General features: G+C 27.4%; 1 protein-coding gene across 7 annotated transcripts in view; it reads right to left on the reverse strand.

Moving 5' to 3' along the window:
* Positions 1–17,500, reverse strand: part of LOC124957812 (sodium channel protein 60E) — an 82,880-nt gene that overhangs the window by 8,029 nt on the left and 57,351 nt on the right. For 5 of the 7 annotated variants that reach the window (XM_047515167.1, XM_047515169.1, XM_047515166.1 and 2 more), the window contains exons 6-17: positions 15,530–15,607; positions 14,309–14,450; positions 13,533–13,667; positions 12,779–12,993; positions 11,759–12,276; positions 9,310–9,398; positions 7,697–9,072; positions 6,219–6,534; positions 3,769–3,885; positions 2,581–2,739; positions 2,085–2,381; positions 1,570–1,724 (exon numbers count right to left, since the gene is read on the reverse strand). In XM_047515167.1, the coding sequence (XP_047371123.1) occupies positions 1,570–1,724; positions 2,085–2,381; positions 2,581–2,739; positions 3,769–3,885; positions 6,219–6,534; positions 7,697–9,072; positions 9,310–9,398; positions 11,759–12,276; positions 12,779–12,993; positions 13,533–13,667; positions 14,309–14,450; positions 15,530–15,607 (3,597 nt within the window). Of the gene's footprint in view, positions 1–1,569; positions 1,725–2,084; positions 2,382–2,580; positions 2,740–3,768; positions 3,886–6,218; positions 6,535–7,696; positions 9,073–9,309; positions 9,399–11,758; positions 12,277–12,761; positions 12,994–13,532; positions 13,668–14,308; positions 14,451–15,529; positions 15,608–17,500 lie in introns of those variants that run through there. The other 2 variants (XM_047515171.1, XM_047515172.1) reach the window with 2 other exon arrangements.

Consider the following 17,500-nt stretch of genomic DNA (forward strand, 5'->3'; position numbering starts at 1 on the left):
AATGATAATAATGATAAATAAATAAAAAGAAACAAATTTCAAATCTAATTGTCGTTCCTTCTCTCCTTCTATTTCGTCCTCTTCTTTTATTTTCTCACATTGTACATTTTAAGCAACTATTTCAAGCCAAAGCCAACATTTATAATATAGAATTCGTCTTATTTTATTTCATTTTCTTTTATTTTATTTTAAGATAATCACTTGAAGTTGCCGTCGCTCATTTTCATTCGCAAAGTGAATGAGTGTGACATCTTGAAAAGGTAAAAAGAAAAAAGAAAGAAAAAAAAAAAAAAAAAAAAAAAAAAAAAAAAGAGTAAGAAGAAGAAGAAGAAGAAAAGGAAAACGAAGAACAAACATAAAATAATGAAAGCAGCTAAGCTCTCGTTCGTCCTTGTAAATCCAATCTTCGCTATCAGCAGAAGCGCGTTGCAGCTGTTCCTCCTTCCTTGTCTTTTTTTTTTCTTTTCTTTTTTTTTTTTTTTTTTTTTTTTTTATTTGTTTTTTTTTTTTCTTTTTTTTATTTTTTTTTTTTTGTTTTTTTTTTTTTTTTTTTTTTTTTTTATTTATTTTTTGGAATCTTGTCAAGCGAAATATAGAAGCGGCGAAGTTGCGAGTCGAAAATATTGAAGTGGTTGGCCGAAGAACTTTGATCATTCGTCTGACGAACGACGATAATCTTCGGCTCGCAAAACGTCCATCGTATGTTCCGCAAATAACGAGTTCCAAAAATATATATATATATATATGCGTGTGCGTGTGCGTGTGCGTGTATGTATACAACAAACAATGAAAGCAAAAACATTGTTTATAAAAATTATTAATATTTATTTGATCAGTATTTTTATTAATTAATGTTAAAATATTTTGTAAAACAAACCTGTATATATATATATATATATATATATATATATATATATATATTTTAGGGATTCCGTATTTATAATAAAAGGTCAGTAAAAATGATTAAAAATGTCGTGGGTTAATATTTGCATCTGAGTTGCAAATTGAATTATATTCCCCCGACAGATTTATTATAAATACTGATTATTTATATAAAACACAGACAGTTTTTTTCTCTCTCTTTATATATATATATATATTAATCGATATAATATTATTTAATATACTGATCGAAAATATTCAAAAATACTGAACGAATAAATGAATTAGCAAATTGTAAATGTCTGTCGACTCAATCATAGAATTTCTTTTTTCTTTTCTTTATTTCTTTATTATTCCAAGCTATTATTTTTATTTATATATCCATCTGTATATTTAGAATTAAACAATATTTATTTATTTATTTATTCTTTCTTTTTTTTTCTTTTTTAATTAAAATGAATCGTGCGATCGAGTAGACGACAAAATTGGCAAAAAATGATTTAAAATGGGTGACAAAAAGAGAGGTTAATAAAAAAAAAAAGTATATAAATAAACATATAATACATTTGTGTGTGTGTGTGTGTGTGTGTATGTCTGTACATGTATATATATATATATATACATATATATATATGTATATACATATAAAACACAAAACATAAAACGAGTACATATGTGTTATTTTACCTTCGGGAATTGGACAGATCGTAGAACATTGCGAGGAATTGGTTGATCGGACGTTTTATTACTTTTTGCGGCTTTTTACGGCCGAGCTTTTTCATGGCAGTGTAGTAGTGTTTTTGACTCTCGGTCAAAAACATTTCTAGCACGCCACCTTCGTACTGAAATGAAGAAAAAATTTGTATACTTGATTAAATTAAAACCATCTTGAATATTCATCTTATACCATTAAAAAGGTCTATGTATCTATCTATCTCTATACACATATATATATATATATATATATATATATATATACATATATACAATATATATGTTTGTATATAATTCACTGAACTAATATATGTATATAAAAGAAATGAATAACCATTTAGCACTTTTCAAAAATTAATTAGAGATCTTGCGAGTTTATAAAAAGTGTATATTGAATAGAAAGAGACAGAGACAAAAAGAGAGAGAGAGAGAGAGAGAGAGAGAGAGAGAGAGAGAAAGAAAATGTAAAAATACTAACACAATCTTACCTTCTTTTTTAACATGTTGAAATTATCTATAATAACTCCTATGAATAGATTCAATGTGAAAAAGGAGCCGCACACGATGAATATCACGAAATAAAGGTAAGCATATAGATTAGCTTCCCTTTGGGGTTGAAGATCTACACCCCTTGCATCAACGGCATCCTCCATTACTTCCATCCAACCTTCGAATGTTGCCACTTGAAACAATGCCAAGTAAGCAATACCAACGTGGTCGAATGTTATCTTACTATTCTCCCATGAATAATTTTTATTCAAACAGTCGTCCTTCGTATTTACTATCTGAAAATAAAAGTAAACAAAAAAAAGATAATAATAATAATAATAATAATAATAAATGCGTTTTTCGTTAGATGACATCGTTTCAAAAAAAAAAAAAGTTTCCAATGAAACTTGGTCAGAAATTTTTCGTCAAATTTGTTCAGAAAAAGTGAAAGAAAAAAACGAAGAAAAGAATTAAAAGATCGTCGTTATTACTTACCGATATGTCCAATAATTCTCCATACTCGTCGACGCATTTGAAGAATTTACCGCCAAAAAATTGGACTCCCATTATCGAAAATATAAGCCAGAACACGAGACAGACGAGGAGCACGTTGAATATACTAGGTATCGCATACATCAACGCGTTCACTACGATCTATACGCAATGTTGAAAATATAACGATTAAAAGATTTTTCTTTTTTTTTTCTTTTTTTTTTTTTTTTTTTTTTTTTGTTTTTTTTTTTGTTTTTTTTTTTTTTTTTTTCATTACGATTATCACGAAAATTCAAATAGAACTGATGAATACGATCATTACTTTTATCTATAATATTTATAATAAATATTTTCCAATGTATTGTAAATAAATTAATTAACATAAAATTGTTCTTATAACACAATCGATAAAAATAACTCGCAAAAAATGGGAGAGAGAGAGAGAGAGAGAGAGAGAGAGAGAATAAATAAAAAGAAGAAGAAAATATTACGTAATATTTCTTGTGAAATTTTTTTGACGTAATAAATTGTTTAAATTGAAATTTTAAGATACGATTATACCTAATTATGTAACTTTTATAAATATTTTATACGTTAATAAACAATACCGCGTGATTATTTTTCATACTAAATTGTACAATCAATTTTTTTTTTTCTTTTTTTTTTTTTTTTTAAATATCTTATATAATACGTATATAGTAATTCTTTTATATACTAAATACATTCTAATACGATAAATTTGAAATATTTTAAATACAAATTTATAATATTATATTATATGTGCGCGTTTGTGTGTGTGTGTGTGTGTGCGTGTGTGTGTACGTATAATATTTTTTCAATATTTTATATATAAACAAATAACACCGTTAATTCTTAACACTACATTATAAAATATTTCGTTATACATATATATATATATATATATATAAAATTTTTAATAAATATTTACAATACCATAATTGATTATATTATTGAATTAAAATTAATATATGATCGTGCCAAAAAAATTTCTATTAAAAAATACCAAGATAATTAATGTACATGCGTGTACATTAATATATAAATATTATATAATTGATTAATCCAATAATCATAATTATTTAATTAATCGATCATTCAAATCTAATATATTTAAATTTAAACAAATTAAACAAATTAAACATCACTCTCGAATAGATAAGAAACACTTACCCTCATGCCTTGCCATCTTGATATCGCTCTTAAAGGCCTCAGTGCTCTCAGCGTTCTCAACGAGCGTAGTACCTTTAGATTTTCATTTTCTTCTATCAAAAGACTAAACATGGATACCTGTTGAAAAAAGAAACCTTGTGTGGTGAATTATTACAAAAAAAAGAAAAAAAAAAAAAAAAAAAGAATAAAAATAAAAAAAGAAAAAATTTCTCTCCTTCTTTTTTATCTTATTTTTTTTATTTTTCTTTTTTTTTTTTCTTTATCTTTATTTTTTTGTATTTTTTTTCTTTTTTTTTTTTTTTTTTTTTTTAATTCGTTCCTCTCGAAAATAATATTTATGGCGTGCTGCTAGCACGCAAATCGAATATTTTCAATGCAATTTTCTTCTTCTTTTTTTCTGCTTTTTTTTTCCCCATCCGTTGCGGAACAACGCGACGAGAAATTTTACAAAAACGAAAAAGAATAAAAGTAGAACGAAAGGTAAGAGTTGATCAACGTATGAATTATTATTTACAAACGAATCAAAAAAAAAAAAAAAAAAAAAAAAAAAAAAAAAAAAAAAAAAAAAGAAGAAAAAGAAATGAAAGGAAACAAAAAATACTTTATAATCATATTTACACGGGCGATGAAGGGAGGGGGAGATTGATGGGCCAAAAGTAAGTCCTTAGATGTGCCCCAAAAAAATTTATCCTGATATCAAAGAAAGAAAGAAAGAAAAGAAATTTTTTAAAAAACCCTTTTTAAACAAAAAAAAAAGAAACTTTTCATCGTCACGGTTTACAACAAGGTCGTAAAAAATGAGGAAAAAAGTACGAAAAAAAAAAAATAAAATACGAAAAAAAATGTCATCGTAAAAATTGACGAGATAGTATGATCGATCGGTTTTCAAAATTCGCTTAGAAACTTTTCGAACCGCTTGAGAACTTTTGACCCACCATATATATATAATATTTCATTACGAATGTAATCAGTCATTGCGTTAACGCAGTAATATATATATATTTTTTTTTTTCCCTTCAAAATAAATCGATCTTAATATTAATAGTATTGTTACTATTCATCATCGTTATATTCATTATTATTATTATTTTTATTGTTATTTTTATTATTATTGTTATTATTATTATTATTATTATTATTATTATTATTATTATTATTATTATTAAGTACAAAGAAAAAAAGCAAACATATTGGCATAAAATAATAAAAATTTTTAATAAAAAGAGCTCCTTCTATATTTGCAAAGCCCGTCTCGGTAAAGCCCCATGAAAAATGTATTTATTTATTTTTCTTTTTTCCTTTTTTCTCCTATCATTCGAAAAAAAGCAATTTTTAAATCTCGCAAAGGCAATTGTACATATCATCGCCATACATTACCAGAGACGTTTCGATGAATGTAAATATGTAAAAAGCCACGTGAAGCGAACACTTAGATATACGAATAAAGTTTAAATCAATAATGAAGAAAATACATATAAGAGAAATAGAGAGAGAGAGAGAGAGAGAGAGAGAGAGAGGGAAACATTATCATGCATATGTAACATGCATCTTGTTGATCTATCAAAATTCAAATGAGACAGAGAGAGAGAAAGGGAGGGAATAATAATAAAGAAAGAAATATAGAAAGAAAAGAAATATAGAAAAAAAAAAATGTTTAATTATTTTTTGATAATGTGTACGAGAGCAAAAAAAAAAACGTAATAGTTTGACGTACCTGTATCCACGAGGCAACACATAAAACACACAGAAAAGAGAACACCGAAACAACGTTTCAAATAGGTTAGCTTGTTTAAAATTTCTTTTGTCCATTCTTTTTTTTTTTCTTTTCTTTTTTTTTTTTTTTTTTTTCTTTTTTCTTATTATCGTTATTATTATTCTTTCGTCGATCAATGTATATATGTGTATATATACATATATATACACAATATATATATATATATATACATATTATATATATCTATCGGGTAGATATAGACAAATAGGATAAAATATAATATATGAATTAAATAAGCAAACAATTAATCGAAGAATTAAAAAACATCGATCGCTCTAACGATGAAAGAAATGAGTCATGCCACAATGACACAAGCTCATTTATGTGCGTTTCAGCTGTTTTATTTATTTACTCATTTTTTTATTTTTTTTTTTTTGCACACGCACATATATATATATATATATATATATATATATATATATAGATGCGTATGCGCGCGAGCGCGCGAGCGTGCATGTAAAAGAAATATTAAAAAAAAAAAAAAAAATATATATATATTAAAAGTTTCGTTAGCGTAAGCTTCCAAAAAAAAAAAAAAAAAAAAAAAAAAAAAAAAAAATACCAAAGATACACCAAAGAAAAAAAAAAAAAAAGAAAAAGAAAAAACCTTCCACAGCCTTCTAAATCATATTTCTATCGTTTTTTTTTTCTTTTTTTTTTTTTTTTTTTTTCTTACGAAAACTATTATAAAATCCAGGATCGTCCAGAAACTGGTGAAGTATTTACAAAATCCTAATGCCAACCACTTTAATAGCATCTCGATGCTGAATAAAGCGCAGAAAGCTAGATTGGTCCAATAAAGGATTTTCTTTAGGAATGGATTGTCATCCAAATATATGTCTTCGAAGCAAAGCGTTATCGAGGATGCAAATATCAATACTAGGATCATCCATTCGAAGGCAGGTGTGTCGACAACAGAAAGTACAACAGTACGTATTCTTATCCATTTTCTTCCTATGTCAGTTACTAAGCAACGATTGATACAGCTACATCTGCAAACAAAAACAAAAAAGGAGGGAAAGAAGAAATTAGAGAGAGAATGAGAGAGAGAGAGAGAGAGAGAGAGAGAAAACAAAAATAAAAAAAAAAAAATATAAACAAATAATATTCACATGGGTAACGCATATATGCGTTTAACCCGCATATCCATTGATTCATTAGAATATGCAGGATGAACAATTTATCGTTCACCCATATACGATCTATCGTCGATCAAAATCCGTCATCTTCCCTCTCACGTAATTTACTTAAATTCATTAACGATTACTTACTTCAATCGTTTTCTGTTTTTTCTTTTTTTTTTTTTTTTTCTTTTTTTTTTTTTTTCTTTTTCAGGGTTGAAAAGTATTGTTTTGAGATTGGGGAAGGACGGCATATATATATATATATCATTGATCGAACGAGCGAGTAAGATAAAAAGTTCACGTGTGTGATTGAATTCGTGATGTGACTTTTTTGGCAAGCTCTACGTTCTAATGCATTCGTTGCATTTCCAGGAGAAAAAAAAAAAATGTAAAAAAAGAAAAAATGAGAAAAACGAATATATCATACAAAATATAGCAGATGTTCAGAAGACAAATCGATTTAATTCTACTTCTCGATTTTTTCTTTCTTTCTTTTTTCTTTTTTTTTTTCTTTTTTTTTTTTTTGAATTTAAATATCAAATCACTCGAACGAAAGGGAGTCAAACAGATATTATAAATTTCAATCTGATTAAATCAATCCTCTAAATGTTAAATCGTCGTTTCAATAATGCGAAACAAATGTAACAACAAGATCTTCGTAAATTGTTTATTTAAATTTATATTCATCAGATTTCTTTTCTTTTTCTTTTATAGAGTTTATGGATTTGGCAAAGAAAAGACTCACGCATACACACACACACACACACACACACATATATATATATATAAATATTCTTTGATTTTTGATCGAATTCGATATAATTGACGAGGCACAGAAATACCAATGTAAAAGAATTGGCACTAATTGGCCAATCATTCGAATACATTGATGTTAGGTAAAAATAATTAAAATTATCCCGACATAATTGACATTACATATAAGTCGAAGCAAGAGAGAAAAAGATAGAAGATATATATCATTATAATCGATTTAGAATTTAATAAAATTATCGGATAATATTGTACTTACTTTTGATAACAATGCTGGGGAAAACAATCCTGTGGTTCCTTTGGCTCTTTATTACGTCCAAACATTGGAAACGAGCCTATTCCGTCAATGTATCTACCTTTGCTATCTCTTCTACCACCAACAGTCAATTCGTCGACATAACTGACCAATGCATGCCAAGGTCGTTTCTCTATTCTTTCCTCTTTACGTATCGGTTGAGAGGATGATTTCTCATCCGGTAACATAGCAACTTCCTCGTCCATTTTATTAGGATCCTTTAATACATCCATTTCTATAGTTTCCTCGACATTAGTTTCGTCATTGACAATAATCTCATCCCTCTCGTTAATCCTTTTATTTTCCTTAACAGTCTCCTGACTACTTTGACTATAGGTAGTCAATGTTGCCTGACGATATATCGGTTCATACGTAAATACAGGTTGATTCAAGCTCTCCTGATAAGATCTATTATATATATTATCCTTTGGTAGGCTCAATACCGTCTCCTGTATAGCATATTTCTCTTTATCTGACTTATCCATAACCTCCCGCACTATCTGTTCCAATCTCATATTTTTTTCATTTTCCGAATTTTCCTTACGATATTTTTTCTTTTTAACAATCGAACGTATACGATCGAACGATCTGGCCAATTTCGAGTCCTCCCCGACTTCCTCCTTTTTTTGCTTCAATTCCTCGGAATTGAAGCTATTGAGTAACAGGGCCAAGAATAAATTGAGTACCATAAAATTTCCCATAACAAGTGCCGGTAAAAATATTGCGAAACATGTACCAGGACCGTCCTCCTTTTCGGCACGCATACAATCCCATAATGGTTCGATCCATTCGCCGCACAATATACGAAATATCATCATGAACGAATGAAAGAAATCGTTAAAGTTCCAACGTGGCACAGGATCAGGATAAAATTTGTCCAATGTATAATCCTTACTGAACAATTGCATGCCGATAACGGCGAATATGTATATAACGATAACAAGGACAAAGGTCAGATTACCTAATGCGCCGATCGTTGATATTATTATACTTAATAGGACCTTCATTGTCGTCCATGATTGTGCCAATTTCAATACCCTCAACAATCTTAGTCCCCTTATAACTGATAAACCGTCGACCAATTCGAACGTCAAGTCGATCAACGAGGCTGATACTATGATCAAATCGAAATTGTTCCAACCGTTGTTAAAGAAATCTTTGCTAAGTGCTAACAATTTTAAAAAGCATTCGAAGGTGAAGATACTCGTGAACACTTTGTTCCCGATGTTCAATGCCTGTCGTATCGACTCGCTCATACCGTGATGTTCCATCGCAAGAAAACCAGTGTTCAATACGATACATAGGGTGATCATCAATTCAAACAACGGATCTCTTACGACCTATAAGAAGAAAGAGAGAAAAAAGAAGGATTTGTTTCTTGTTTTTTTTATTTATTATTGTTCTTGCTGTTGTTGTTGTTGTTGTTTGCTGTCATTGTGTTTATTTTATTTTCCCATCGAACGATCGAACGATAAAATATTTGCTATAATATTTTCCTCATTCTCTAGACATGTTACGTATGCGCGTGTGTATGTGTGTCTGTGTGTGTGTGTATACGTGTGAATATTTATTTTTACCTTATAAAGACAATTTTGAAAACGTAACCATCCCTCGTAGTCTACGCAACATTGAATACACCTCTCGCAGTTTCTATCTGGAAGATCGTCTGTAAAAAATAAAAATAAATAACATATAAATATATAAATATATGTATGTGAAAAATATAAATATTTACGTATGTGTGTGTATGTACGTATATGGGTGTGTGTGTGTGTGTGTGTGTGTGTGTGTGTGTGTGTGTGTGAATTAATCAATAATTAATGTCGGAATTTTTAACAGAGAGAATTCAGCTGAAACTCCCTAATTGATATAAAACAAACAAAAAAACAAAAAAAGAAAAAAGAAAAAAGAAAAATCAATTATGCTTTTCTGAGACTTTTTTCCTACGTATATAATACCTTCCTATGTATACGTAGAAGCTTAAAATTATTCCATTATTCTTTTTTTTCTTTTTCTTTCTTTTTTTTTTTTTTTTTGTTTAGATCATAAAAAAGTTACTAGACTTATGATTTTATGCCCTGAAAGAAGGAAAGAAAAAAAAAAAAGAAAAGAAAAGAAGAAGAGAAGAAAAAGGAATTTAGAGTAAAAAGAGTCTCGTAAAAGAGTAATTGATTTTTCAAACCATCTAGTTGACATTTAGGCGAACCTAGGAACTTTGGAAAAAATCCTATATTAAAAATACCGTCATTGTATACGGCTCTTATGTATTATACAAATAATGAAATATTTAATTTTAATTCTTTACTCTACGTAATCGATCTCTCTCTCTCTCTCTCTCTCTCTCTCTCTCTTTCTCTCTCTTTCTCAGTGAAATTATATTTAATAAATAATACAACAAATTAGTGGTAAAATATTTTATTAAAAAAAATTTTCTCTTCGAAGTATACGGCGTACGTACATACGCATGTGTGTATGTATTGATATGCGTGAATAGATGTATGATATTAAAATTAGAAAAAAATTCTATAGAATATTTTGCCCGTGAAAAAAGAAAATCAACTAGAAATTCCGTTCGAATAAATAAAATCAATACGACATTATTTTTATTTTAAAAATATACTTTCAACGTATTTGTGTACACGTACATGTAAAAACATGAATATTTTAAAAGAATCTCGGACATCCTATTTAAAAAGATAAAATAAATTTTGCTTTGGATAAAATCCTCTCTCTTTCTCTCTAGCTAACCCCATATGTATCATATTTTTAATCTTTGTCTCTTTTTTTTTCTTTTGTGAAAAATAATGCAGATATATATATATATATATAAGAAAAAAAAAATAAATAAATTGCAATAAAACGGATTAAAAACTAATTTAACTAATTTCATCGTATAATTTTTTTCTCGATCGTCGTAATAACTTATCTCGAAAAAAGTACGAGAAAGAAAAGAAAAACGAAAAAATTATATTAAAATTTCTAAAATTATATTAAAAATTATCGTTGGGGATTTGAATAAGATTCTATCCTAAAATTATATATATATATATATATATATATAATATTCTTAAAACAGGATTAAAAAAAAATAGAATGATCATTAGTTCCCGTAATTAATTCTATTATCGGTTAGGACAGGATCATTAAAAAAAAAAAAAAAAAAAAAAAAAAAAAAAATTTCAACAACAATTTAATACATAAAACTTTGAAACATAAAACTGCATATACTCATTTTTTCCAATTCCCACATCTCTGTTTTTATATATGTAATTATCTTGTATAAAAAAAAAAAAATTGGAATAAAATAAATTATAATACGAGAAGTATTCAAAACGAAATAAAAAAAAAAAGAAAGAAAACAAAGACTAAAAGCAACCCTTGACCTAACTGATTACACTATTTCTCTTTCTCTCTCTCTCTCTCTCTCTCTCTCTTTCATCAAAACTTATTTTTCAAAAAATTTAAGATAGCCTACATATAAAGAAAGAAGAAAAAAGGAAAAGGAAAAGGAAAATAAACGTAACCTTGAATAAAATCCTACAGAAAACTGCACATATTTCTATTTCAAATCCATCCGTCTCTTTTTATATATATATATATATGTATATATAAAACAAAAAAAAAAGAGGAAAAGAAAAAGCAACCCTTGATCCCCTCTAATTGATTAAAATATTTTTCTCTCTCGGCTGATCCCTGAAAAATATTTTTCCGAAATATTAGACGTCGCATGTAAGAAAAAAAAAAAGAAATAGTAAATAAATAAATATAAATAAATCAATAAATATAATACACACACACACACACACACGCACAATATACATATGTATTATATTCAGAATCACGTTTATTTTTTTTAACGTTTTAAATAATATTAATTAATAATTATAAAAATAATTAATATATATAGTGTGTGTAATACATAAATAAATTTTACTTAAAACTATAATATACGACAGATAATTAAATATAATTGAAATAATATTAATTAATAATTATGAAAATAATTAATATATATATAAATCTTACCTAAAACTACAATATGCGACAGGTACTCTGGAGGCAGCGCGTACATATGTTTCTTCGTTTTGACGCCATTGCATTTGAGAACTCTGATCTCTCGACTGCTCGTTTTAACGGAAACGGTAACAGGTGCTGGTTGACAATCGGTACGAGTAGTGATATCTATTTTGGTTTCTTCATCCCCTTGATCCTGTTCCTGATCCTGATCCTGATCCTGATCGTTATCCTTATCCTTATCTTGACGTTCTACCCTATGTTCTCTCTGTTGATGTTCACGTTTCTCATGTTCTTCGGCAGATGTAACGTCGTCACCGTCGTGATCATCGACAACACCAGAATCGTCTAATGACGATTGTTGATTACTGTTGTTACTTGCCTGTCTCGAATGTAACATACCACGATTCGGTGCCAATCTATGAACCGTACTAGCTTCCGGTGGCCTTGGCGTTACATTTTGTAACGGAAGATGCGACGGTCTTACATTCGAGTGTCTTGGACTTGGACTTGGACTTGGTGTAACCGATCTGTTTACAAGTATATAACATTCGTATTGTTATTATCTATGAAACGATAAAAATAAATAAATAAATGAAGTAGAAAACATAAGACAAACGATCTCTCGTTCGTTCGATAGAACTAACGTAAAAAGAAATGAACAAAAAATGAAATAAGGACTCGCCTGAGTTTGATGATGAGGAAGGAATTAATCCGAACGTTTTCTTTTTTCTTTACTTTCTTTTTTTTTTTTTCTCTCTTTTTTTGATGCGGCAAAACGTGTGCACGAGTGTGAAAGAATAATGTTCCGAAGTAGTAAAAAAAAAAAAAAAAAAAAGAAAAAAAGAAAAAAAAGAAAAAAAAAAATAAGAAGAAGAAAGAAAAAGAAAAAGGTTGACTAGAATTTTCGATTGGTAACGTATATGTACATATATATATATATATATATATATATATATATGTTTGTGTGTATGTATATATGTATGTATGTATGTATATATATGTATATATATACACATAAACGATGAAAACCTGCTACGTGCGCCACCATTTTTCTCTTGGCCCGCCGAACTCCTACCGCGTTTTCTTCTTCTCGTCTTCTTTCTCGTGTAACTGCTCAGTAATACTCCCTTCCTTGCGTCAATCTTTTTTTGCTTCTCTTTAGTGAGCGTCTTAATGTTGATCTTCGTCGGGTCGAAACTAAACGTCGAGTCCTCACGATGGTCGGTTAAATCCTTCCTTCGTTCCTAAAAAAAATCAAAACGCGCTAAAATATTTTATTTTTATTCTTCTAATCTTTTATTTGTTTGTTTTCTTCTTTTTTTTTTTTTGTTTTTTTTTCTTTTTTTCTTTTCGTATAACCATCATTTAGATTTTATTTTAAAGCTTCAAAATCATGACAAGATTGCGCATTGGAAGTAATCGTTTGTTTGTTCTTTCTTCTCTTTTTTTTTTTTTCATTTTTTTTTCTTTTTTTTTTTTTCGTATAACCATCATTTAGATTTTATTTTAAAGCTTCAAAATCATGACAAGATGGCACATTGGAAGTAATCGTTTGTTTGTTCTTTCTTCTCTTTTTTTTTCATTTTTTTTTTTTTTTTTTTTTTTTTTTTTTTTTTTTTTTTTAATTTTTTAACAGAAACAAAAAATAAGAAGAAGAAGAAGAAGAAGAAGAAGGAAAAAAAAACATCAAGGAATTTATATATATATGAATTAATTTTTGTAAAAAAAAAAAAAAAAAAAAAAAAAAAAAGGAAGGAAAATATAATAAGATTCGATGATTTACCTCGTTCGTAATTTCAGCCTCCTCCTCGTAGCTCAGTGCCACAACAGCCAACATCAAATTGATTAGATAAAATGAACCAAAAAACACGACCACCGTGAAGAACGAGACGCTAATAGGTCCGCACGCCGACAATACCTGTACGTTAATTAATACAATTTATTTTTGATTAATTATATGTTCGTTGATTGTAAAATGTCCGAATGGAAAAAAAGAAAAAAAAAAGATTTCGTTGTCATGTACACTACGAGAACGTCACATATAATTCAGTTCATATTTTTCAATTTAGAGATCATTTTTTTCTCTCTCTTTTTTTTTTTTTTTTTTTTTTTTTTTTTTTTAATTCTTCTTTCTTTCTAAATATCGAACTCGTATATCTAATATACGATCCCCGATACGTTTGTAATGCTAATATATTACAAAAACAAAGAAAAAAGAAAAAAAAATATTTAATATAATCTCTAAGAACAAAGAACATAAGTGTATTGCATTACTATGCCGTATAAATAAATTGTAAAGAAATAATATTCTTTTTCTTTTCTTTTCTTTCTTTTTTTTTTTTTTTTTTTTTTTTTTTTTCCCCCAATCGAAAACAAATAATGAAGGAACGAGTTGAAAAAAAAAATTACGACGACGAGCGTTGCCAAGGATTGATTGAGGATGGTACACGTGTAATGAAATAAAATTAAATTAAATTAAAAAAAAAAACAAAACAAAAGAAAAAAAAAAGAAGAAGAAGAAGAAAAAAAAAAATAAAGAAAAAGTTAACAAAGGAAGACCTTGTTATAGACGTCCTCCCAATAATCCAACGTAATCAGCTGGAAGGTGGTTAGCATGGACCACAAGAAGTTATCGAAGTTGGTGTAACCGTGGTTTGGATTCGGGCCAACGCAAAGGCAGGTGTAGCTCTCGTTACAGTGTCTGAAATTATACGATCTATAGATCTAAAGTTCGTTCCTCTTATTACGTGTATAAAGGAATTGTCGAGAAAATTGTTTATTAAATATATTACCATGATACAACCGTTGACCGACGTTCGCAATTTTAAAAGGGGCGCGGGGAGGTGGGGAGGGGAGGGGGATGGGGAGGGGAGGGGAGGGGACTTTGAAATTGTCCAAATTTTCCCTTTAATCACTTAAAACTAACTTATTTTATTTTCTTGTTTTTTTGTTCCTCGTCTAATTTTGAATTAACTCTATACTTCTACATTCTCATAATGACGATAATGAATATAATAATACTGTTTCGTTAATGTGATCGATAGAAAAAAAAAAAAAAAAAAATAAAAAAAAAAATAAAGAAAGTGATAATATTATATGAAATTAATATGATGATACAGTAGTAATGTTTAATAATGTATTATATTAATGACATACTATTAGATTGCTATTAATATACTAATAACAATCTAATGGTATATATCAAATATCATAGTAAAATATTATAGTATATTATAGAACGTTATTATTAATATTATTAGTATAATAAATACATATAATATCTAAAATATAAATAATATTATATATATATATATATCACATACTAATGATAAATTAATAATAATATAGTACTATAGTATTATCTTACTATAATATAACACGCTATATAAATAAATATGTATTGAAAATAAAGTATGGAACTTTTCTTTTTCTTTTTCTTTTTCTTTTTCTTTTTTTTTCTTTTTTTTCTTTTTTTTTCTTTTCTTTTCTACTCTATAACTCTTTCCGATCAAAAAATAATACACGGGGATGGATGGAGTTTCTTTTTTATGAGGAAGAAAAAAAAATTCAACCTTCAGAGGATTATATTTTTTTGTCCATTCCATTTCTCCTTTTCATCCCCTCCCGTCAAGTTCTTGATCCAAAAGATCGAAAAATGACTGTGGACGTCTTGTAAAAGTCGATGGTTGGCTTATAAAAGCCAACGATATCCAACTTATATCTTGTTGGGCTTATCTCAAGGGTCTCTTGATGATAGGATAAAGACGGAAATACACTAACCTGGCGCCAGTTACATTGCCGCAGATGATTGGCTCTTCGTACTCGTTGAAAGCCCAATTGGATGAATTCCAAGTCCACCTGTTGGAAGTTATTACGTAAAAATTTCTTTTAAATACTTTCCGTGACGGAATGATAGAACATTTATTAAAATTAAATTATTTGACAATTTTTACGATATCCGTAAGATAATTTAATGATTTCAAATGATAAATTCAATAACATCGTTCTCAATCTCTCGTTCTCACGTACTCGTTTTCATTCACAAATTTTTTTTCCCCTATAATAATTATTTCGCACTATATTATTGTTTGTTTGTTTGTTTGTTTGTTTTTCTTTTCCTTTTTCGTTTTTTTTTTTTTTTGTTTTTTTGTTTTTTCTTTTATATCTTTCGATCAAATTCCTTTTATCAAACAAATAATAAAGTATTTCGTTTAACTAAATAAATAATAGGCCATCGTATAAGTATATAAATATTTTCCATTTTCATTAATTTATATAATAACGCGAATATGATATTACAACTAATATGATTGATCGATTGATATGATTATGCGTCGAGGATTTATATTATGAATACTTATCAAACGTTTATATCAATATTATTACGATATTATTATATTTAAATGAATTTCGATTGAATCGATCGACTGACGCGATTCATGCTTTTGTTTTGTTTTATTATTCTTTTTTTTCTCTTTTCTTTGTTTTTTTTTTTTTCTTTTCTTCTCTTTTTTCATTTTTTTTACCCCCACTTCATCAATCAGTTTAATACCGATCGCTTTATATATTATCTATATGATATATTATTTATATAATATTGACGATCTATTTATTTGAAATATCGATTTTTTTTTAATTTTATTTAATATATATATATATATATATATATATATATATATATATATATCGAATATAAGCAAACGAAAGAGCAACGATAATTAGTACAAAACTATTTATAGATAAAACACATATATTATTGAACATTCGATTTATTAACGTTCTATTTAATCGATATTATCATGGAAGAAAATTTAATAAATCAAAATGATATTCTCGATGTCAGAAGGATAATTAAATTACTGGTTATGTGCCCTTTATTTAATTCACGATAACAGGAATGTTATTAATCAAAAATGACATATGTTAATATACTTATATATGCATTTATTTTGTTTATATATATATATATATATATATATATATATATATAAACAAAAATTTTTAAGTGATTTTAAAAATCAATTTTACCTCTTTTCGAGAATCTTTATGGACTAATGTTATTTTTGCTTTCTCTTATTTTTTTCAATTTGTAAAATTACAAGCCTAGAAACCTTTGACCTACCATCTGTACATACATATATATATTGTTTGTATATTCGACAAATAGTCCAAGTTTCATAGCTTTGTTCTTGTTGTTGCTGTTGTATTGTGTGAGTAAATTAATAGTTTCACAGCTTAGCCACTTAACCAAAGGCTATATGTACATAAATACATACATACATATATATATATATATATATATATATATATATATATATATATATATGTATATATAGATCAAGGAGAATGGCTACCATTAATGAATTTCTAAGGGTCAGTTTTGTTCAAAGTAGCTTCGTACCAGAGATTAGAAGACTATGTTTACTAGATAAATATCCTTACGTTTAGAATAATCTATAAACAAGTAGAGAATATGTTAGATCGAATTTAGTTGACCCAACACTGAGAAATTAATATCCTTTACTAGAGGAAAATTATTTCGTAATGTTAACTATGAATTCTTATCATGATCTTACATAACTATACAAGAAAAAGAAAGTATATATATATATATATATATATATATATATATATATATATATATATAAAAAGAAAAAAAATTATATACGCAATAATTATCACATTGATTGACGATAGGATTAATTAGATTTCATATCGATCGAAATTATCGATCATATTTTTTCTTTCGAT

Source organism: Vespa velutina, chromosome 2, assembly GCF_912470025.1.
Source record: "Vespa velutina chromosome 2, iVesVel2.1, whole genome shotgun sequence".
In the NCBI taxonomy this organism is placed as follows: Eukaryota; Metazoa; Arthropoda; class Insecta; order Hymenoptera; family Vespidae; genus Vespa; species Vespa velutina.